This window comes from Pseudophryne corroboree, chromosome 1 (genome assembly GCF_028390025.1).
Source record: "Pseudophryne corroboree isolate aPseCor3 chromosome 1, aPseCor3.hap2, whole genome shotgun sequence".
Taxonomy (NCBI): Eukaryota; Metazoa; Chordata; class Amphibia; order Anura; family Myobatrachidae; genus Pseudophryne; species Pseudophryne corroboree.
Window position 1 is genome coordinate 855720763 of NC_086444.1, and position 25249 is coordinate 855746011.

The following is a 25249-nucleotide window of genomic DNA, read 5'->3' on the forward strand; positions in this document are numbered from 1 at the left end:
AGGCCCCACTATCCCGAATGGAGATCGTGTCTGCTTAGGAAGTCTGCTTCCCAGTTGTCCACTCCCGGAATGAAGATTGCTGACAGCGCCACTGCGTGTCTTTCTGCCCAACAGAGAATTCTTGTTACCGCCGACATTGCAGCCCTGCTCTTCGTTCCGCCCTGTCGGTTTATGTAGGCCACCGTCGTTACATTGTCCGACTGCACCTGAATGGCTTGATCTTGCAGAAGATGTGCCGCTTGCAGAAGACCGTTGTACATGGCTCTTAGTTCCAGAATGTGTATCAGAAGAATGGATTCCAGACTTGACCACCTTCCTTGGAAAGTTTCCCCTTGGGTGACAGCGCCCCAACCTCTGAGACTTGCATCCAGTTCTGAATCCCAAACCAGCGGCCCTCGAGAAGGTAAGGCATTTGTAGCCACCGTAGGAGTGAAATCCTGGCTTTCGGCAACAGACGAATTCTCTGGTGCAAGTGCAAGTGAGATCCGGACCACTTGTCCAGGAGATCCAGTTGGAAGGACCGTGCATGAAATCTTCCCTACTGTAGAGCCTCGTAGGAGGAAACCATCTTCCCCAGAAGGCGAATTCACTGATGAACTGATACACGGGCAGGCTTCAAGACATCCCGGACCATTGTTTGGATCACTAACGCCTTCTCCACCGGTAGAAACACCCTCTGCACTTCCGTTTCGAGGATCATCCCCAGGAAAGACAATCTCCTTGTCGGCTCCAAATGTGACTTTGGAAGATTCAGGATCCATCCATGATCCCTGAGCAGTCGAGTCGTGACAGCAATGGACTGAAACAACCTCTCCCTGTACGATGCCTTTATCAGCAGATCGTCCAGATATGGTATTATGTTCACTCCCCCGTCTGCGGAGGAGTACCATCATCTCTGCCATCACCTTGGTGAACACCCTCGGTGCCCTGGAGAGGCCGAATGGCAGTGGCTGGAACGGATAGTAACAGTCCAACAGTGCAAATCTGAGATAAGCCTGGTGTGGCAGCCAAATCGGAATATGGAGGTACGCATCCTTGATATCCAGGGATACCAGGAATTCCCCCTCCTCCGGACCCAAGATCACCGCTCTCAGAGACTTCATTTTGAACTTGAATTCCCTCAAATAAGGGTTTAACGACTTCAGGTTTAAAATTGGTCTGACTGAACCATCCGGTTTCGGTACCACAAATAGGCTTGAATAGTAACCCTTGCTTTTCAGATAAGGTGGAACTGGAACAATGACATTTGCCTTTTCTAATTTTTGAATGGCTTCCTGTAGGATTGCCCTTTCTGTCAGCAAAGCTGGTAAGCCTGATTTGAAGAATCTGTGAGGTGGGAGCTCTTGAACTTTCAGTCTGTACCCCTGGGACACAATATCCTGTATCCAGGGATCCAGGCTGGATGATATCCAGATGTGAATGAAAAGTCTGAGTCTTGCTCCCACCTGCCCGCTCTCTAGGCTGGGAGGTCCACCGTCATGCTGAGGATTTTGAGGAAACAGAGCCAGTCCTCTGTTCCTGGGAACTTGCAGGTGCAGGTTTTCTGGATTTTCCCCGACCACCTCTGAAGAAAGTGGAAGGAGGCTTGGACTTCTTAACCTTTGGGGTCCGAAAGGACTGCACTGTAGATGTAGAGAAAAAACTATTTTTGGTGTCTGAGGGGAGAAAGGTTGACTTACCCGCGGTTGCCGTGGAGATCCACTCATCCAATGCTTCCCCAAATAGAGCCTGACCTGTGAAGGGTAGGTTCTCCACACTTCTCGTGGATTCCGCGTCTGCAGACCATTGGCGCAGCCAGAGTCCCCTGCGTGCCGAGACAGCCATGGAAGATGTCCTTGCATTCAGATGACCCAGGCACTTCATGGCCTCCACCATGAAACCCGCAGAATCCTGTATGTGACGTAAAAACATTTCAATGTCACTTCTATCCAGAGAATCTAATTTCTCAAGTAATGTGCCTGACCACTTTACTATGGCTTTAGAAATCCGTGCACAGGCAATAGTGGGCCTTAACGCCACAATTGTAAAAGAAAAAATTCCTCCTATGGCCTGAAAAATGGAGCAGCAACAGACAGTACAAATAGGTCACCAACCTATTAAACAATACAATGTAAAAATGAAACGGTACAGTCTCACTTTCTGCGCTCCAAATGTCCCCACGATTGAATGGTTCTCACAAGAGTAGTGATATCATTTAGACCAACATGAAAAAAAGCATAACACACAACATAGTATGATACTGTATGACAAAATAAAGTTCTTTCCACCGTGTAGGGGAAAAAATAGGTGACGGAAAGAGGTCCCAAATGAAGATCAGATGTCCACCTTCTTATAGGATCACCCGAAGTGATGTCATGAAGACGTGATAATAACTCCTTACATGTATGCTTACTTGTATAAATGAAGTATGAAGCACATAAAGGTTTCTTTGTTAGAGATGCTAAAATTTCTTCACTCCGTATGCTGAGGGTAGATATCAATCATATAGTGGATATAAAAAAAAAAAAAGGGAGCCAATTAGGGCAAAGCAAACCCTTTTTATTTAAAAGTATAAAATAAATAAACAACCAGCCGTAGCAAAAAACAGAGATGAAAATCAGCTTACACAATTTGACCCGGGTATCAAATATAAGATTTAACAGTGTATATAACACCTCTCACATGCAATCAGCTGACTGCATGTGAGAGGCTGCACACCAGTGTTATATACACTGTTAAATCTTGCTAAAGACGCCGTCTAGCGTTGAAACGCGTTGATACAGTATTATTTATGTTCTAAACCAGCCAATCCATAAAGGGGAACATATGACATATTGATACCCGGGTCAAATTTGATATAGGGGGTTTTTCCCACTTTTTCCTATCCTCCTCAGGAAAGGGAAAAGCAACAAGAACTCTTTTTGGGATCTGGAATTTTTTCTCAGGGTTTTCCCAGGATTTTTCAAATAATGCGTTTAATTCCTTAGACGCAGGAAAGGTCAGGGAGGCTTTCTTGTTGTCTGTAAAGTAAGCTTCCTCGACCTGCTCAGGTGCTTTGTCAGTAATGTGTAACACATCCCTAATGGCCTCAATCATGAGCTGCACCCCCTTTGCTAGGGATGCCTCACCCCCCCCCCCCCCCCCCCCCCCCCACATATCCCCATCACCGTCTCCCGTATCAGAGTCGGTGTCAACTTGCATAATTTGGGCAAGAGCACGCTTCTTTGGGCATATACCAGGGGAGTTTGAGGAGGCAGTGGGAACAGAACCAGACAAAACCTGTGTTTCAGTCTCAGTATGAGCAATCCTAGATGAAATCTGGGATATCATTCCCTTAATTGAAGCCACCTACAACGGTTCGGATTCAGAAGGCTGAGACATGATATTACATTCCTGAGTACATGGAATGGATTCCTCTGGGGAAGGCACATACTCTGAAGCACAAGACACATAGGGGGTCATTCAGGGTTGATTGTAGCTGTGCTAAATTTAGCACAGCTGCGATCAGCCACTCCCCCCCCCCCCCCCCCCCCGCAGAAATACTAAAGCATCACAAAGCAGCGATGCTTTTGCATTTGAGGAGCAACTCCCGGCCAGGGCAGCTCCTGCGGCTGGCCGGGTGAACCTCTTCGCTGCCCGGGTCGCAGACGCCTCCTCAGTGACAGAAACCAAGTGTTGTACTGTAACATTACGTGCAGCATTCGGCTCCTGTCTCAGTGTAGGAGCCGGCATTGCAGACAGCCCAGCATCTCTGGGGCTCCCAGAGTGATGAAAATGGGTGTTGGGCAACGAGGTCACGCCCGTTGCCAAAAATCCAAACCCATTTTTCCAGAGTGCACATGAGGTATTTCCCCCACTCTGGGTGTCAACTAGCTTAGGGCCACCTCTGTTTGAGACCTCTCTGAGTCTCATAATTAAGATCCCAGAGGGGATTGAAAAATTAAACAGAGGTTACAATGCTTAATACAAAACATGTCTTCACTGATGATAGATTAAAAAAAGTATATTATTATTTTATGAAATCTGGTGAGTGCCTCTTTAATCTCTTTTGCTCAAGTATAGAATGCACTGTGCGTACATTTATATTTCTTGCATATTACCATTTAAGAAAAACTTTAAAATTGTCAATAAAAAAAAAACTATACAGTCCACTTGTCCCTAATATTTATTTAGAGCCATTCTATGTCCCAGCAATTAACTTAGGACATTTTTTGTTTATTTGTTTTTAACTTTAATAATTTCTTTTGCCTTTTACAATATTATTTTGAATGAACTAGAAACTGGAAAACCATCTATTAACATGCAGTATCACAGGCTGATGTTAGTCAAAAGTTCTGACATTAGAGGCGCTGTATCACTAAATCTAGATACTCTTTTATGAGGGAAACACTAGTGATCACATCCCTATATTTTCCTGCTGGATATCATACATAGGGGTAGAAATCCCCAAAACACAGCTTTCCCTATGTTTCTTATTGCAGGATGTCCCCCGCAACCTCATCCATAATATAAAAATGTACACGTGCCCCAGACCATCACAGTGAGCACCCCAGGGTACTCACAATCCAGGATGAGAACTACTGATGTAAGAGAGTGTTGGGGTGTTATACTGTACAAGTCAAATGCTAAGTGTGCATTATCATGATAACATGAGCTACAAGTCGAGTCTCCCTCATCGAAAAATCTGGTAACTAAAATATTTCGAAATACAAAAATTTCTGAGCACGACTGATACACTTTTCCTTTGTGATGGTTCAATGTACACAAACTTTGTTTCATGCACAAAATTGTTAAAAAATAGGATTTTAATGACCTACCCGTAAATCCTGTTCTCGTAGTCCGTAGAGGATGCTGGGGTCCATATTAGTACCATGGGGTATAGATGGGTCCACCAGGAGCCATTGGCACTTTAAGATTTTAACAGTCTGGCCTGGCTCCTCCCTCTATGCCCCTCCTACCAGACTCCGTCTAGAAACTGTGCCCGAGGAGACGACATACTCCGAGAGAAGGAAATACACAGATAGTGGTGAGTTTCATACCAGATCACACAACAAGGCAAATCCAGCCAACATGCCTGAAAACTCAGCAACAGCTGAAACAGTACTGAAACAGTAAAGAACGCAGAACTTACCTAGGAACCAGGCAGTACTGAACCAACCACTGCAGGATAAAGAAGCGCTGGGCGGGCGTCCAGCATCCTCTATGGACTACGAGAAAAGGATTTACTGGTAGGTAATTAAAATCCTATTTTCTCTTACGTCCTAGAGGATGCTGGGGTCCATATTAGTACCATGGGGATGTACGAAAGCTCCCAGAACGGGAGGGAGAGCGCGCAGGCTCCTGCAGAACTGCTTGACCAAACTTATAAAACTTAGCAAACGTGTTCGATCCAGACCAAGTAGCTGCTCGGCAAAGCTGTACAGCCGAGACACCCCGGGCAGCCGCCCAGGAAGAACCTACCTTACGAGTAGAGAGGGCATTAACAGATTTTGGACACGGCAATCCTGCCGTAGAATATGCATGCTGGATGGTGAACCTAATCCAGCGGGAAATCGACTGCTTAGAAGCAGGACACCCAATTTTCTTGGGAACATAGAGGACAAACAGAGAGTCAGATTTTCTGTGACGTGCCTTCCTCTTCACATAAATCTTCAAAGCCCTCACAACATCCAAGGCCTTTGAAGCAATTGAGGATTTAGTAGCAACTGGCAACACAATAGGCTGGTTGATATGAAATGCTGACACAACCTAAGGAAGGAACTGTTGACAAGTTCTGAGTTGCGCCCTATCTTCATGGAAGACCAGATAGGGACTTTTACAGGACAAAGCCCCCAATTCCGACATAAGTCGAGCAGAAGCCAACAAAGTTACCGCCTTCCACGTGAGAAACTTGATTTCAGCCTCCTGTAGAGGCTCAAACCAATCCGATTTCAGGAACTGTAACACCACATCAAGATACCAGGGTGCCGTTGGCGCCACAAAGGGAGGCTGGATGTGCAGAACCCCTTTCAAAAAGGTCTGAACCTCAGGGAGGACAGCCAATTGTTTCTGGAAGAAAATGGACAAAGCGGAGATCTGGACCTTGATGGAGCCCACTCTCAGGCCCATATCCACACCTGCTTGCAGGAAAAGGAGAAAACGTTCAAGTTGAAACTCCACCGCAGGAAATTTTTTGGATTCACACCAAGACACATTTTTTCCAAATTCAATGGTAATGGTTAGACCTTAACCCCTTCCTAGCCTGCATCAGGGTAGGAATAACCTCGCTCGGAATACCCTTCCAGCTAAGATCTGGCGCTCAACCGCCACGCCATCAAACGTAGCCTTGGTAAGTCTTGATAAGCGAATGGCCCCTGCAGTAGAAGATCCTCCCAAAGAGGTAGGGGCCTTGGATCTTCCAGCAGTAAATCCAGCAGATCCACGTACCAAGCCCTCCTTGGCCAGTCTGGAGCAATGAGGATTGCCAGAACCTTTGTTCTTTTTACAAGTTGTAGAACGCTTGGAATTAGAGGAAGTGGAGGGAATACATACACTGACGTAAACACCCACGGCGTTACTAGTGCATCCACCGCCACTGCCTGTGGGTCCCTCGACCTGGAACAGTACCTCCGCAGCTTCTTGTTGAGGTGGGAGGCCATCATGTCTATGTGAGGAACCCCCCACCAATCGGTTACCTCCTCGAACACCTCCGGGTGGAGGCCCCACTCTCCTGGATGGAGATCGTATCTGCTGAGGAAATCTGCTTCCCAGTTGTCTACTCCTGGAATGAAGATTGCTGACAGTGTGCTTTTCTGCCCAGAGGAGGATTTTTGTCACCTCTTGACACTGTAGCCCTGCTCTTCGTTCCGCCTTGTCGGTTTATGTAGGCCACTGTGGTCACGTTGTCCGACTGCACCTGAACAGCCCGATCCTGTAGAAGGTGTGCTGCTTGAAGAATGCCGTTGTATACGGCTCTTAGCTCCAGGATGTTTATCGGAAGAAGAGACTCCTGACTCGACCATCTTCCTTGGAAGGTCTCCCCTTGAGCTACTGCTCCCCAACCTCTTAGACTTGCATCCGTGGTTAGAAGAATCCAGTCCTGAACTCCGAACCTTCGGCCCTCCAGAAGGTGTGGTAGTTGTAGCCACCAGAGGAGCGAAATCCTGGCTTTCAGAGACAGACATATCCTCTGGTGCATGTGTAGGTGAGATCCAGTTGAAAGGATCGAGCATGAAACCTTTCGTGCTGCAGAGCCTCGTAGGAGGCAACCATCTTCCCCAGAAGGCGGATGCACTGATGAACAGACACCCTGGCAGGCTTCAAGATATCCCGGACCATGGTTTGAATCACCAACGCTTTCTCCACCGGTAGAAACACCCTCTGCACCTCCGTGTCGAGGATCATCCCCAGGAAAGACAGCCTCCTTGTCGGCTCCAGATGAGACTTTGGAAGGTTCAGAATCCAACCGTGCTCCTTGAGCAGATGCGTTGTGAGAGCAATGGATCTTAACAACTTCTCCTTGGACGATGCCTTGATCAGCAGATCGTCCAGATATGGAATTATTTTCACACCCTGCTTGCGGAGGAGAACCATCATCTCTGCCATCACCTTGGTGAAGACCCTCGGTGCCGTGGAGAGACCGAACGGCAGTGCCTGAAACTTATAGTGGTCGTCTATCAGTGCAAACCTGAGATAAGCCTGATGCGGCGACCAAATGGGAATGTGGAGGTACGCGCATTCTTGATGTCCAGGGACACCAGGAACTCCCCCTCCGTCAGTCCCGAGATAACTGCCCTCAGAGACTCCATCTTGAATTTGAAGTCCCTGAGATAAGGGTTCAAAGATATCAAGTTCAGAATTGGCCTTACTGAACCATCCGGCTCCAGTACCACAAAAAGTTTTGAATAGTAACCTTTGTTCAACTGATGAGGTGGAACTTGAACAATACCTCGGATACTATCAATTTTCGGATAGCGTCCAGTAGAATTGCTCTGTCTGCCGGCAAATCCGGCAAGCCTAATTTGAAGAATCGGTGAGGTGGGAGAGTTTGAAACTCCAGCCTGTACCCCCGGGACACAATATCCTGTATCCAGGGGTCCAGGCCAGACGACACCCAGACGTGGCTGAAATGCCGGAGTCTTGCTCCCACCTGACCTTCCTCCAGGCTTTGCGGTCCACCGTCATGCCGAGGACTTTGAGGTCCTGGGAACCTGCGGGAGCAGGCTTTTTGGATTTGGCACAGCCACCTCTAAAGAATGTGTGAGAGGGCTTGTTCTTTCTAGGCCTAGCGGGCCGAAAGGACTGTGACGTGTTGGGAGTAAAAGGCTTCTTCGTAGCCGATGCAGCGGAGGGGAGAAAAGGAGACTTACCCGCGGTAGCCGTGGCAATCCACACATCCAGCGCTTCCCCAAACAGAGCCTGACCTGTATAGGGTAGGCTCTCCACACTTTTCATGGATTCCGCGTTTGCAGACCATTGGCGCAGCCAGAGACCCCTGCGAGCCGAGACGGACATGGAGGAGATCCCGGCAGCCATGGAACCCAGATCCTTCATGGTTTCTACCAGGAACCATGTATGTTACGTAAAAATAAATCAATGTCACCTTTATCCATCGTAGTCAAGTCCTCCTACAGAGTGATTGACTACTTTGCTATAGCTTTTGAAATCCATGCACAGGCAATAGTAGGCCGCAGTACAGCCCCTGAAGCCGTGTATATGGATTTGAGCATAGCATCCACTTTGCGATCTGCCGGGTCTTTCAACGCGGTAGATCATGGAACTGGTAAGACCACCTGTTTTGACAGCCTAGAGACAGAGGCGTCAACTATAGGCGGGGACTCCCATTTTTTTCTATCATCTTCCGGGAAGGGAAAAGCAACCAGAACCCTTTTAGGGATCTGGAATTTTTTCTCCGGGTTTTCCCAGACTTTTTCAAATATATAGCATTTCATTCCTTAGATGCCGGGAAGGTGAGACGGGCTTTCTTACCGTCTGTGAAAAAGGCCTCCTCAACCTGCTCAGTAAGGGTCAGAAATATGTAACACATCCCGCATGGCCTCAATCATCAACTGCAGCCCCTTAACAAGTGATGCCTCCTCGACACATCCCCATTACTGTCTGCTGTATCAGAATCGGTATCCGTGTCATCCTGCATAATTTGGGCAAGAGCACGTTTGTGAGAATGTACCACAGGGGACCCTGAGGGAGCAGTATCGGACCATACTGCCGTAGAGGACTGCAATACCTGAGTTGCATGCTCAGTCCTTTCAGAAATCTGAGAAATAGCCCCCCTAAGAGAGGCTAACCACTCTGGTTCTCTAGCTGGGATCTGCAATCAACAGTGCAATCCTGATTACATGGGATGGAATCTTCCTGAGAAGAAAAATCCTCCGCAGATTATGAGACCGAGTCACTAGACATGTTTGCTTGTACACCCCACACACGGTACACACAGGGTACAGGGCAGACAAAGTTGCCCCCCCAAGAACGGCAGAGAGACACAGAGATTGGAGCCAACCCACACACAGCGCTACATAGGTATAGGGAGAACCTTAACCAGTGTGGACTGTGTCCCTTAATAGGTGACACAGTCTTTACACAGCCTCCCCTCCCTTCTACAATCCCCTGGTACCGTACAGACAGCTGGAGGTGCTCTGGAGGGACTGCCCTTCCACTGGCAGCGTGTCTGCAGGCAGTAAAATGGCGCTGAACGCTGCTGGGTCCACTCTGAGGTGAAGCTCCGCCCCCTTAATGGCGCTGTCTTTCCGCTCTTCCAAGATTATACTGCCTGAGGATTTTGTGCTGGCTGAGATCCACGGACCCCGACATGCTTTCTGGTCAGTGTAGGGTTAAGGCGCTGGCTCAGCGCGCCCCTCACAGCGCCGCACCAAATACCGCTGAGCCTCCCCCTGAGCGCAGTTAGTACTGCGCTTCTACCCTATAGCCGCCATCTTCACATCGGCTCCCTGCTTGTTAGGGAGCCGATGACTCACTTGCCACACTTCAGCTCTGTAAGGGGGTGGCGGCATGCTGCTGGGGTGAGCTTTCCCCTGCGGCGGGGAGCGATCTATGCCTTCTGGAGCTCAATGTCCAGTCAGCGGAGACAGTGGCTCAGACCCCGCAGGGCAGACACTGCTCCCCCCCTCAGTCCCTCGATGCAGGGAGGCTGTTGCCAGCAGCCTCCCTGTAAAATATCAAACTCTAAGATAAACTTTTCTATGGAAGCTCTGTAGAGCTCCCCTAGCTGTGACCGGCTCCTCCGGGCACATTTTCTAAACTGAGTCTGGTAGGAGGGGCATAGAGGGAGGAGCCAGCCCACAGTCTCAAACTCTTAAAGTGCCAATGGCTCCTGGTGGACACGTCTATACCCCATGGTACTAATATGGACCCCAGCATCCTCTAGGACGTAAGAGAAAATATTGTATAAAATTACCTTCAGACTATGTACATAAAGTGTATATGAAATGAATTCACTGCATGCTTAGACTTGGATATCATCCCCAAAATCTCATTATGTTATGCAATTACAAAATGCAGAAAAATCTGAAAACCAAAATACCCCTGGTCCCAGGTAGACTCAAGAATCAGAAATCCAAAATAACTCTGGTCCTAAACATTTGCTATATGGTAGACTCAAAGACTCAACCTGTAATGTGAAAACATGTCCCCCACTCTGTTTATACTGCAAGTCAAACTGCATAAAATACATTTCTGTAAAATAAGTCTGCCAAGCACTCAGCCACTCATGCTCTGTTACAGAAACACCTTCATAGTAACCAGCCATGGGCAAGCAGGCTTTTTGCCCGGAGCGCTGCTATCCCGAGGGCGCCGCTGCCGCTGTGGCAAGAGCCGCTTCTAATCCACCCTCCCTCTCCGCTCCCCGGCTGCAGCGAGCGCCCGCTGCAGCCGGCATCGCTGACTGACGCAAAAGGTCAAAATTGACCCCTAGTGTCAGTGCGGCGCTGCTATGGAAGATACGTCATGACGTCTCTCCCATAGAGAGGAGCCGGCGCCCGGAGACAGCAGCAGCAGCGGCAGCGGTCCGGAAGCAGGAGCGAGGCTGGTAAGTTTTGGGGATTTTTTTTTAGGGTTTCAAAGCGGCACTACTACAGGGGGCACATACCGGGGGGGGACAGCTACAGGGGGAAAATTAACTGGGGGCACAGCTGCAGGGGGCAAATCAATGGGGGCACAGCTACAAGGGTCACTGCTACTGGGGGCACAGCTACAAGGGCGAACAGCTACTGGGGGGAAATTAACTGGGGGTAAAGCTACTGGTGGCACATCTACTGGGGGCACAGCTACAGGGGGGCACAAGTACAGGGGGATAACTGTGGGCATGCCCCTTCCCTATGAAGAAGCCACGCCCCTTTCCTATGAAAAAGCTATGCCCCTGTTTTGGGGGGCGCGCACCAACTGTATTTTACCTGGGGGGTGGGGGCGCCACAGGAAACTTTCGCCTCGGGCGCCACAAGGTCTAGAACCGGCCCTGATCGTAACATGTCAACTACCTGTAGCAAAGGGAAACATAGTACAGTATGGTGCTGCACACATTTGGCCAAGTATAAATATAGACACCAGTTAAATTCAGTACACATTCTTAGAAACATGGGATATATTTCCATTGAACTAGGGATGTCAAATGCGCTTTTATTTCACTCAAACCCCTTTAAGTCTGGAATTACATAAACAAAATAAATCATATTAAAATCTTACATAACTTGAAGCGATTGGATAAAACACATAAAAAAAGTCAATTATGTACAGTATTTATCATTAGTGCATCACTGACAAAAGGTCATGTACAGATCTCATGACCATGATCATTTCCCCTTTTTTATTCTGATGTTACAGAGCAAGCACAGTGCATCCACACCATAGCATGACTGCATGAGGAGTTCTTCTCATGACCTTGACTAGATAAACATAGGCTGTAAAGCAGCTTGGGCTGCGTGGTCACCTCATGCTGGTACTCCGATCCTTCTCTACATACCATCAGTCTGATCTGATGACAATCTTAACACTTGTTCATACTGCGTATCACTCTATGATGAGTTTATTTTTTATATGAGGTACTCGAGACACTGCTCTTGTGAATACCTCCATTACACAGAGATGGCATGCTATTGATGCGCACACTGGGGGAGATTAAGCAAAGTTTAGAGAGACAGCTTTTGTCACTTTACAGACTGTAGGGAACATCTATCAAAACTTTGCAGAGAAATAAAGTGCCAGCGAATCAGCTCGTCATTTTTCAAACACAGCTTGTAACATGGGCGTTAGGAGCCTATTGGCTGGTACTTTGGATTAAATATACTATAGTGCTACTAAAGCTCATCCACAAGCGACAAGATGTATTAACATCACCCCTCCAGTGTTCCCCATCAGCGTCACAGTGTATCAGCCTAGTGCTGATGCACTGTATCGCTCCTCACGCCCGTCGTCACTGGGCATGTGCGAGATCTAGCAACCATCGCAAGATCTCCCATGCAGCCCGGAGCCAGCAACCGCAGACAGTGGCTGTGAATGGGACAGTAACACCTGCAGCTGTCGGAATGGTTAGTGCCATTTACCATTCATACATTGCCCAGCACATCGACGCGCTATCATAAAGATAGCAGCGCTAATAATGACAGAGGCGCATAGTGCCCATGTCATGTAGCACACACCGCCACAGTAATACACGGGGCAGAAGTTGTGTCAGCGCACATAATACATCTACTTTATCTCTCGCCAAGCTATGATTTAAAAAAAACAAACCATTGTATATCACTGATTACCCCTTTTTATTTTTTTCTATTCGAGGATACTTGTTCTTCTTGAATATTACTAACTGTGGGACAGAACTGTAATTGAACTTTGCATTAAAATAGTTATTTTAGGAAACATTTTTGGACTTTCAATGACATTCAGATATTTATGTACTATATTTCATCTAACTATAGTACAAAATAACTCATCAACATCTTACTAGGAAAGACATAAAATACTTTCACTCTGAACACTGCAACGAAGATGAATAATTAATCTAATGTTATTTATTCTGCAGTGTAATAACAAAAAAAAATCTCCCACCGAAAAACAGGATACTATTTTTAAATGTCCTTTAAACTTGTGCTGTTGCTTTGAAGATCATTTCTGAAAGGCTTTTGTCTTTGAAGCAATGACTGTAGTGTACATGGGGAAGAGTTTGTACTGTAGAAAAAACACTTTGCATTATATTGTTTAGGGTCTAAACTAAATTAATTTAAACATTATATGTATGTATGCCAATAAGTGATATATTACAAGAACCACCAAGCTGTGAAAAATATTTTGATGTCAGTGGAGAATCTCTAATACAGTAATACCCCTTTCAGATCTCAAATGCCGGATCCCACCCGAGAATTGGAAACGGGTCCTTCCCGGGTGGGATCCGGCATTGGAGACTCTCCTACCCCTTTTGGCTGGTTGCCACAGCGCCCGGGAGAGGGTGGGGCTGAGGTTGCGGAGCCGGGGGCGGCGCTGGAAGACAAGCTCATCTCTGCGCCGCCTCTCCCTATCTAGTACACCGGTCCCGGGTCGCATCGACCCGGGAATCCGTTTACGCAGCCACTGATCCAGTATTCAACCCGGGAATAACACTTCTTATAACCCGGGTTGAATTACCGGGTCGGGCGCTTTCACACCGCACACTGACCCATGTTGACCCAGCAATATGCCGGGTCGATACCGGGTTATTTGTGCTATGTGAAAGGGGTATTAGTTCTCATTCCTTAAATGCCAATAACTGAACATGATTAGTCGTCATTAGATTACCAACAGAAAACAAAACATTGCTTATATAATTTCTTTGTTCTCATACAGTAGACAAAGCAAAGTACTATTCGCTCAAAACATGTCATTATGGAATCTCCTCAGTAAACTATGGGGCAGATTTAACGAGTGATATTCATGTTATCACTCGTTACGAATTATAATGCTCCAGCCAATCAGCTCCTTACAGTTTTTTTCCCAAGCACGACAGTTAGGTGCTGATTGGCTAGAGCACCATTTATCATTCATAAAGTGTAATAACAAGAATATCACTAGTTGTTAAATCTGCACATTTTCATTGACTGCACATCAAAAATATACGCCTTAAGCTTGGCATACACTGTGAGATGAAATGTCTGTTAGGCCAACAGACAATTTATCTGACAGCCTGAAACCTTCATATATTGCGACTATACTGTTGGTGGCATGTATCATATATTGCATATTATATGCGATATAACCCACCCCTTATAGCATGCTAAGCAGTGATTATTAATGCCATATGCATGTATAATTACACAAGGGACAGCTTTTCAGATAAGCTTTTCTTGCAAAGAGAGGAGTTTATGACCCAGTAGTCCTATTGCGCATGAGCAGCAGCCAGCCAGCACATGCACAAGCAACAGGAGGACGGAAAGGGGCTCGAGGAGAACTTTGGGGAAGCCCATAGACTTCAATAGGCAACATTATTTATAAAGGCATTGCCCATCAGCTTCAAGCTCCGGAAAGCTTTGCTTTCCAGAGCATGATACTATCACATGTCAGCTTCATAGAATTCAATGGGGACTGCAGTGCTGATGGTCTGCAGCGGGAGAGATACAGATGTAGCCAACCTAATCCTTGCCATGATTTATGTGCATAAGCATACGCGTCGCGGCAAGCTGCAGGGTATGCCATGCTGCGACTAGTTGCAGCCAGCGTTTGCTCCATAGAAATTCTATGGTGTATGCGTTTGTCAGACGCAGTTAAACTAGTTGCACCATCCATGCCGTAATGCGTATGCATTGTCGGACGGATGAGCGTGGCTACATCTGTATCTGCTGCAGACCACTTTAATGCATATGGGGATTTCAGCATTTGACTGCATTTGTGAGTTCGGTACATCTCGCCCACCGTGAGATATGTATGACCACACGATATCTGCATTTATCCCCTCGATAGGAGACATTTTCTCGTTCCTCTCCTGTGAAGGAACAGGGAAAATGCACTATGCGGCTGACTTACAGCTCTTAAACTATCAGATCTGTCAGAACTGCTTGACAATTCAGCATGTCAGATCGATAATTTGTGGTCAGGCACAGCTATAAACTGCAATGATCTTTTTCCTATTTTTTATTTTTTTTTGCATTTTTTTGTTTTTTTTCTTATGAAATGGGAAAAAAAAGTATTATTAATTTACTTTAAAAAAAAACGCACAAATCAGCTATTTATCACAGTTTGAAAACCCCCAGTACTTTCCTTATGCCCATAAATAGCTAGGAAGGTCACCCCACTTTTTAATGCACTTCTCTGACATCACATTTTGCAAACAATTCACAAACCCCGGCTGCCAGTACCGCAAATAGGCATTTTTAATTGGATTGGAGAAATCTCCGGTGAATGCATTCGTGCAAGTTTCAAGAAACAAACTTGCATTCGGCAACACGCACCTAATTGGACTGACCCCTTAGTATTCACAGACTCAGGAAAGCAACAATGAACGGCGGAATAGGATCATCTAAATTTTTATTTTACCTATATTTCTCAAATGTGTTTCCTATATAGTTACTGATGAAAACAATAAATAAAAATGTATTCTTCTTATTAACAGTTATTTATATAACGCACACATATTCCGCAGCGCTTTACAGAGAATATTTGGCCATTCACATCAGTCCCTGCCCCAGTGGAGCTTACTCCACATGTACACGCATTCACACTAGGGTTATTTTTGTTGGGATCCAGTATATTTTTGGATTGTGGGAGGAAACCGGAGTACCCGGAGGAAACCCACGCAAGTACAGGGAGAATATACAAACTCCACACAGTTGGGGCTACGGTGGGAAAAATCAAGTTACTAAACATGTGCACATTGCAAAACTGGTTAACGTGGTCTGGTCATTGAAGTATAAAACTATGGACATTTAAGGATTAATAATTTACAGCTACAAACAGATTATAGCAACCCATTCCCAGATTGCTATATGCTCTATTTAAATTGCATATATAACCTCTTTAGTTAGAGACTTACCATAATAGTTATTTCTCTCTTGCAAATGTTAAGGTCAGGCACATTGTTAACGTACATTTTCTTCAAAGCATAACGCAGTCCTCCATGAGTGCGAACCAGAAACACAGTTGAGAAGCCCCCTGAAAATGATAAAGATGCAATTGATCAATAGTCTTTTAGTTACCATACATCTGATGAGCCATTGATAAAGTATTGCATATTTTACTGATTGGACATGATTATGTTACATTAGTATGAAAAACAATGCAGAGGCACAGCAGTTTTTATCAAAAACATTTAGAAAAATGGTGAGACTTCTACCCCTTTTAGACATGTGACCCGGGAATCTGCCAAGTCTACCAGCTCCGTGACCCTTGTCAGGAGCAGGGTTGGGGACCCGGAACTTAATCCCAGGTTGTTATCCTTTCATGCATTCAGAAATCCCGGGTTGATGCCTGTTCATGTGCATAAACCCGGGATTTATCTGCATGTCTAAAAGGGGTATTACTCATCCCACCTTATCCTGCACTTCCTGATAATGCAATAGCCAAACCTTTCACATTGTAGTAGAACACAGGAAAGAGAGGCTATACTATAGATTGGTGGGGAGAAAACACAAACAGCTGCAATTAATCCCTCACAGTTACAACCAACCAAGTCATGGAAATAATAATGTGCTAAAGCTACCAAAGAAATACTAATAGGCCCTACACATTTACCGATACCACTGAAAGATATGACCGATCTCGCTCATTAATGAACGAGATATCGTTCATATCTTTCAGTGTGTAGGCACCTACGATGAACGATGCGCCGCCCCGTCGGGCAGCTCGGCGGCCAGTCGGGTAATGTGTAGGGCCCATAAGCTGTAAGAGGAGGTAGAAGAGAAACAGCAGCAGCAGTTACTTTATTACAGGGTGTTTCTATTTTCAGAGAGGCAATACTAGCTGCTATTCATCAGTGGCATCTAGGATAGGGAAGGTATTAAATGCAACAGGCAGCATAGAGCACAATCTGTAAGCATGTACACAGGATAAATAGCACAGCAAACACGGAGTAAGAAATATATACATGTTTGCCTCCTAGCAGAAATCACACAGTAATAAATGGTGAGCATGTATTGTACACTGTATGTCATTTTAAAGCTGGCTACTGATAATGTCCCAGGTAAAAGCTGAAAATCATTGTAGGTCTACTCCCTTGTCCACTTCAGCATAGTATTTATTTTGGCCCACTGTGGCATACCAAAATAATGAGACTTGTTCAAGTTTTTAAAGTGCATGCAACGCACCATTTTAATATAAATAAAAGGCCGTGTCTTAACACACACACCAATCAACCATCAATGAAATAGAAACTTTTTCTATCACTGTTTTAGAATGAATACTGTTCATATATTTAATATAATAATATTTTTTCTGTACAAATGCCATAGCCAGACAAATCTAACTGGTACATAAAATCAGCAGAAAACACTTTCTGCAATTGTGACATCAACACATTGGTCAGGAACATGGAGACCAATGACGAGCAGGAACTCTAATCACATGACCTATGAGGTCACAATATGGCCCTTTAAAAACCTGGACAATACCATTCCAAACATCCACTACTCCCAGAGGAAGGCCCTAGAGGCTGAAACGCGTTGGAGCTTTAAAACTACAACCCAAAACCGAAATACACAAGACCTCAACAAGCGCTGACCACGAAGCAAAGACCCGGTCACGTGATCGGGGAAACCCGGAAACCAACTACGCTGCCTAGCAACAGACGGAAGACCAGGAGAAGAAGCCGGTGACGGTGTGCGGCGGGGAAACAGGAGAAAACAGAAGGTGAGTCTCCGTATGCGGCGGGTGTCACTCGTGAAGCTGCTCCGTAGAGCGCTGACCGAGTGTCCCCCTCACCCTAGGCAGGTCAGCCTCTCGAACCCTCTAGCTTCCAGGCGTGTCTGTACCAGGACACACATTGAGAAGCTGAGACTAGAGAGAAAGACCAGTCCGGAGCAACCTACTTTATCCCTGCTTAACCCCAAAACACTCCTACCGTGAAGACATCAAAAGACTGTGTTTATGTTTGCAATACACCTCGGATTTCAACACGGAATTTGGACTTTTACCACAAACAAAAAGACTATCAGCAGCTGTGCGGGACGCCGCAAGCTGCAGCACATAAGTAGTGAACTTACAGACAAAGAGTTCATTAACAAATCCCTAATCACTTTCTTTATCCCTATCGCAATAAAACTTGTCATTTATGAGATATATGTGAACAGTTTGTTTGGGAAACATATCATGATTTATCTGTGAGACTATATACCATACAAGAGCTATCACCTTATTAAATATAATTGGTTATAATTAACATAAGGGTACTCACAGATAACACTTATTTTACTTACGCAAGCAAAACTAGTAGCTAGGACTGAGCGCTACACTACAATTCAAATAACCCTCCAAAGATAGATGCTGATTACGTGTTGGGAGCAAAGCAAAAAAAAGCAAATATAGTAGTAACTTGGATAAACAATACCATCACGATTATTCAGGCACTGTCCCGCCGTACCACTCCTGGGCCACAGTTTACGGATGGGGGAAGGTTGGGAGGGACTCTGGGCAGCCCAGCAGCTCATGAAGGGCTGCACATGCCCCCTGCGTGACAAAAGATGGGGCTGGCTGGGGAGGTTTCAAGCATGGTCAGAGCTGCATAAGTGAGACCACGCCCCCTTTTCATGTGCAGGCCTAAGGCAAACACATACAAAGTCCTGGTCCATAGTAGGTATGATGTTATAATGCAGGGGATCCAAATATTTGTTTTTCCTTTGCATGCAGGGTAAATAGAGGATGCATTTGTATGTAGCACACATATGCTGGACAGTTTTATTTTTACACAGCATTGTAGATTTGAGGTTGTACACATCGCTTTAGAATCTAATACCGGGAATACACTGTTCAGGTACGGTCCAATCAGCTGATAATCAGCTGATCGAGACAGAAACTGAACAGTGTATTGCCGCGAACAAGCAGTAAATTATTGATCAGTCATACATGCAATATCGTCCAGCATGTCCGAAAGATCCGATAATTGATGCTCCAATTACAACAGACAGGCAAAAAATAAGATTTTACTTACCGATAAATCTATTTCTCGTAGTCCGTAGTGGATGCTGGGAACTCCGTAAGGACCATGGGGAATAGCGGCTCCGCAGGAGACTGGGCACATCTAAAGAAAGCTTTAGGACTAGCTGGTGTGCACTGGCTCCTCCCCCTATGACCCTCCTCCAAGCCTCAGTTAGGATACTGTGCCCGGACGAGCGTACATAATAAGGAAGGATATTGAATCCCGGGTAAGACTCATACCAGCCACACCAATCACACCGTACAACTTGTGATCTGAACCCAGTTAACAGTATGATAACAATGAAGGAGCCTCTGAAAAGATGGCTCACAACAACAATAACCCGATTTAGTTAACAATAACTATGTACAAGTATTGCAGACAATCCGCACTTGGGATGGGCGCCCAGCATCCACTACGGACTACGAGAAATAGATTTATCGGTAAGTAAAATCTTATTTTCTCTGACGTCCTAGTGGATGCTGGGAACTCCGTAAGGACCATGGGGATTATACCAAAGCTCCCAAACGGGCGGGAGAGTGCGGATGACTCTGCAGCACCGAATGAGAGAACTCCAGGTCCTCCTCAGCCAGGGTATCAAATTTGTAGAATTTAGCAAACGTGTTTGCCCCTGACCAAATAGCTGCTCGGCAAAGTTGTAAAGCCGAGACCCCTCGGGCAGCCGCCCAAGATGAGCCCACTTTCCTTGTGGAATGGGCTTTTACAGATTTTGGCTGTGGCAGGCCTGCCACAGAATGTGCAAGCTGAATTGTACTACAAATCCAACGAGCAATAGTCTGCTTAGAAGCAGGAGCACCCAGCTTGTTGGGTGCATACAGGATAAACAGCGAGTCAGATTTTCTGACTCCAGCCGTCCTGGAAACATATATTTTCAGGGCCCTGACAACGTCAAGTAACTTGGAGTCCTCCAAGTCCCTAGTAGCCGCAGGCACCACAACAGGTTGGTTCATGTGACAAGCAGAAACCACCTTAGGGAGAAATTGAGGACGAGTCCTCAATTCTGCCCTGTCAGAATGAAAAATTAAGTAGGGGCTTTTATATGATAAAAGCCGCCAATTCTGACACACGCCTGGTTGAAGCCAGGGCTAACAGCCTCGTCACCTTCCATGTGAGATGATATTTTAAGTCCACAGTGGTGAGTGGTTCAACCAATGTGACTTAAGGAACCTCAAAACAACATTGAGATCCCAAGGTGCCACTGGAGGCACAAAAGGAGGTTGTATATGCAGTACCCCTTTTACAAATGTCTGAACTTCAGGTACTGAAGCCAGTTCTTTCTGGAAGAAAATCGACAGGGCCGAAATTTGAACCTTAATGGACCCTAATTTTAGGCCCATAGACAGTCCTGTCTGCAGGAAATGGAGGAAACGACCTAGTTGAAATTCCTCTGTAGGGGCCTTCTTGGCCTCACATCACGCAACATATTTTCGCCAAATGCGGTGATAATGTTTTGCGTTTACATCCTTCCTGGCTTTGACCAGGGTAGGGATGACTTCATCTGGAATGCCTTTTTCCTTCAGGATCCGGCGTTCAACCGCCATGCCGTCAAACGCAGCCGCGGTAAGTCTTGGAACAGACAAGGCCCCTGCTGGAGCAGGTCCTTTCTTAGAGGTAGAGGCCACGGGTCTTCCGTGAGCATCTCTTGAAGTTCCGGGTACCAAGTCCTTCTTGGCCAATCCGGAACCACGAGTATCGTTCTTACTCCTCTCCTTCTTATGATTCTCAGTACTTTTGGTATGAGAGGCAGAGGAGGGAACACATACACTGACTGGTACACCCACGGTGTCACCAGAGCGTCCACCGCTACTGCCTGAGGGTCCCTTGACCTTGCGCAATATCTGTCCAGTTTCTTGTTAAGACGGGACGCCATCATGTCCACCTTTGGTTTTTCCCAACGGTTTACAATCAGTTGGAAGACTTCTGGGTGAAGTCCACACTCCCCCGGGTGGAGGTCGTGTCTGCTGAGGAAGTCTGCTTCCCAGTTGTCCACTCCGGAATGAACACTGCTGACAGTGCTATCACATGATTTTCCGCCCAGCAGAGAATCCTTGCAGCTTCTGCCATTGCCCTCCTGCTTCTTGTGCCGCCCTGTCTGTTTACGTGGGCGACAGCCGTGATGTTGTCCGACTGGATCAATACCGGTTGACCCTGAAGCAGAGGTTTTGCTTGACTTAGGGCATTGTAAATGGCCCTTAGTTCCAGGATATTTTTGTCTCCAGGCTTGACCATAAGCCCTGGATATTTCTTCCCTGTGTGACTGCTCCCCAGCCTCGCAGGCTGGCATCCGTGGTCACCAGGACCCAGTCCTGAATGCCGAATCTGCGGCCCTCTAGAAGATGAGCACTCTGCAACCACCACAGGAGGGACACCCTTGTCCTTGGTGACAGGGTTATCCGCTGATGCATCTGAAGATGCGACCCGGACCATTTGTCCAGTAGGTTCCACTGGAAAGTTCTTGTGTGGAATCTGCCAAATGGGATTGCTTCGTAGGAAGCCACCATTTTTACCCAGAACCCTTGTGCATTGATGCACTGAAACTTGGTTCGGTTTTAGGAGGTTCCTGACTAGCTCGGATAACTCCCTGGCTTTCTCCTCCGGGAGAAACACCTTCTTTCTGGACTGTGTCCAGGATCATCCCTAGGAACAGAAGACAAGTCGTCGGAACCAGCTGCGATTTTGGAATATTGAGAATCCACTCGTGCTGCCGCAACACTACCTGAGATAGTGCTACACCGACCTCCAACTGTTCTCTGGATCTTACCCTTATCAGGGAATCGTCCAAGTAAAGGATAACTAAAATTCCCTTCCTTCGAAGGAATATCATCATTTCGGTCATTACTTCAGTAAAGACCCGGGGTGCCGTGGACCATCCCTACGGCAGCGTCTGAACTGATAGTGACAGTTCTGTACCATAACCTGAGATACCTTTGGTGAGAAGGGTAAATTTTGACATGAAGGTAAGCATCCTTGATGTCCCGAGACATCATGTAGTCCCCTTCTTCCAGGTTTGCAATCACTGCTCTGAGTGACTCAATTTTGAATTTGAACCTCTGTATGTAAGTGTTCAAAGATTTTAGATTTTAAAATCGGTCTCACCGAGCCGTCTGGCTTCGGTACCACAATAGTGTGGAATAATACCCCGTTCCCTGTTGCAGGAGGGGTACCTTAATTATCACCTGCTGGGAATACAGCTTGTGAATGGCTTCCAAAACTGCCTCCCTGACAGAGGGAGACGTCGGTAAAACAGACTTTTTTGGAAACGGCGAGGGGAATACGTCTCGAATTCCAATTAGTACCCCTGAAATATTACCTGAAGGATCCAGGGGTCTACTTGCGAGTGAGCCCACTGCACACTGAAATTCACTGAGAACGGGCCCCCACCGTGCCTGAACTTGTAAAGCCCTAGCGTCATACTGAGGGCTTGGCAGCGGCGGAAAAGGGTTTCTGTTCCTGGGAACTGGCTGATCTCTGCAGCCATTTTCCTCTCCCTCTGTCACGAGCAGAAAAGAGGAACCCTTTTGTCCGCTTGCCAACCAGGACTGCGCCTGATAATACGGCGTCTTATTTTGAGAGGCGACCTAGGGTACATCCCCTTTTTTAAGGCAATTCCAAATGCCGTTTGGAATCCCTGACCACTTTACTGGTAGATACAAAGCACTTATACTTGATGCCAGTCGGCAAATATTCCGCTGTGCATCATGCATATATAGAAAAGCATCTTTTAATTGCTCTATAGGCAATAATATACTGTCCCTATCTAGGATATCAATATTTCCAGTCAGGGAATCCGACCACGCCACCCAGCACTGCACATCCAGGCTGAGGCGATTGCTGGTCGCAGTATAACACCAGTATGTGTGTAAATACATTTTAGGATACCCTCCTGCTTTTTATCAGCAGGATCCTTAAGGGCGGCCATCTCAAGAGAGGGTAGAGCCCTTGTTCTTACAATCGTGTGAGCGCCTTATCCCCTGTAGGGGGTGTTTCCCAACGCACCCTAACCACTGGCGGGAAAAGGTATACTGCCAATAACTTTTTAGAATTATCAATTGCTATCGGAGGGAAAACCCACGCATCATCACACACCTCATTTTATTTTTCAGATTCAGGAAAACTATAGGAAGTTTTTCCTCACCAAACATAATACCCCTTTTTTGGTGGTATTCATATTATCAGAAAAGTGTAAACATTTTCCATTGCCTCAATCATGCAATGTGTGGCCCTATTGGAAATCACGGTTGTCTCTTCACGTCGACACAGGAGCCAGTATCCGTGTCGGCGTCTGTATCTGAGGTAACGGGCGCTTTAGAGCCCCTGTATGAGACATCTGGACATGCACAAGCTGAGTAGCCGGCTGTCTCATGTCAACCACTGTCTTTTATACAAAGCTGACACTGTCACGCAATTTCAACAGTACATCCACTCAGGTGTCGACCCCCTAGGGGGTGACAACACTATTTCAGACACTCTACTCCGTCTCCACATCATTTTTCTCCTCATACATGTCGACACAAAAGTACCGACACACAGCACACACACAGGGAATGCTCTGATAGAGGACAGGACCCACTAGCCCTTTGGGGAGACAGAGGGAGAGTTTGCCAGCACACACCAGAGCGCTATATATATATACAGGGATAACCTTATATAAGTGTTTTTCCCTTATAGCTGCTGTATTGTTTATACTGCGCCTAATTTGTGCCCCCCTCTCTTTTTTAACCCCTTTCTGTAGTGTAGTGACTGCAGGGGAGAGCCAGGGAGCTTCCCTCCAACTGAGCTGTGAGGGAAAATGGCGCCAGTGTGCTGAGGAGATAGGCTCCGCCCCTTTCTCTGCGTCCTTATCATCCGTTTTTCTATATGTTTTGGCAGGGGTTAAATGCATCCATATAGCCCAGGAGTTATATGTGATGCATTTATTTTAGCCATATAAGGTTTTATCGATTTATTGCGTCTCAGGGCGCTGCCCCCCCAGCGCCCTGCACCCTCAGTGACCGGAGTGTGAAGTGTGCTGAGAGCAATGGCGCACAGCTGCGGTGCTGTGCGCTACCTTATCTGAAGACAGGATCGTCTTCTGCCGCCGATTTCACCGGACCTCTTCGCTCTTCTGGCTCTGTAAGGGGGCCGGCGGCGCGGCTCCGGGACCCATCCAGGCTGAACCTGTGATCGTCCCTCTGGAGCTAATGTCCAGTAGCCTAAGAAACCCGATCCACTCTGCACGCAGTTGAGTCCGTTTCTTCTCCCCTTAGTCCCACGATGCAGTGAGCCTGTTGCCAGCAGGTCTCACTGAAAATAATAAACCTAAACTAAAACTTTCACAAAGAGCTCAGGAGAGCCCCTAGTGTGCACCCTTCTCGTCGGGCACAGAAATCTAACTGAGGCTTGGAGGAGGGTCATAGGGGGAGGAGCCAGTGCACACCAGCTAGTCCTAAAGCTTTCTTTAGATGTGCCCAGTCTCCTGCGGAGCCGCTATTCCCCATGGTCCTTACGGAGTTCCCAGCATCCACTAGGACGTCAGAGAAATCATACAATATTCTACCAATAATCTCACAGTGTATGGCAACGATATTGGATGTCAGACAATTGATTTGTCAGTCTGACAGACATTTTAATCTGAAGGTACATGCCCAGCATTAGGTTTCTCTGCACGTTTACATCTGCCCCACATACAGTGCAAAATGGTTTTGTCTATGAGCAAAGGTCCTTGCTTTTCTTTGTTTGCACATCCCACACAAACACTAGCTGTAGTCCTTTTTCTATTCATCAATGTTTGCCATGACCATTTATGTTGTTTGGTTCCTGAGATCAGCTCTAACTCACAACAACCACTTGATGAAATAATGTTCTAGCAGGTAAATCAAGACAAATATAAGGACCAAATATAAAAAGAAAGCCTAAATATAACACTCCTGTAGAGATAGATAGATATATATATATATATATACACACACACATACATACATACATACATACATACATACACTAGCTGGAGTACCCAGCTGATATACTCTGTGCTGCTGTGGGACCCTGCTACTTCCACTATATAACTGTAAGTGTGTGGGTTCGTTATACCTCCATTCCCCTCCCCACATCATGTCACTGGCCCTGTCACATGCAGCCCTGTCATCACTGACATATCATGCATGTCCTGATATG

At 46.4% G+C, this 25249-nt stretch overlaps 1 protein-coding gene across 2 annotated transcripts in view; it reads right to left on the reverse strand.

Annotated features, from left to right (window-relative positions):
- Positions 1–25249, reverse strand: part of BMP2K (BMP2 inducible kinase) — a 406412-nt gene that overhangs the window by 226563 nt on the left and 154600 nt on the right. The window contains exons 1-2 of one of the 2 annotated variants that reach the window (XM_063919966.1): positions 15983–16073; positions 2393–2463 (exon numbers count right to left, since the gene is read on the reverse strand). Coding sequence is in view for 1 of the 2 variants with exons in the window: in XM_063919964.1 (XP_063776034.1) it covers positions 15983–16101 (119 nt within the window). In the remaining variant the exon portion in view is untranslated. Of the gene's footprint in view, positions 1–2392; positions 2464–15982; positions 16102–25249 lie in introns of those variants that run through there. The other variant, XM_063919964.1, reaches the window with a different exon arrangement.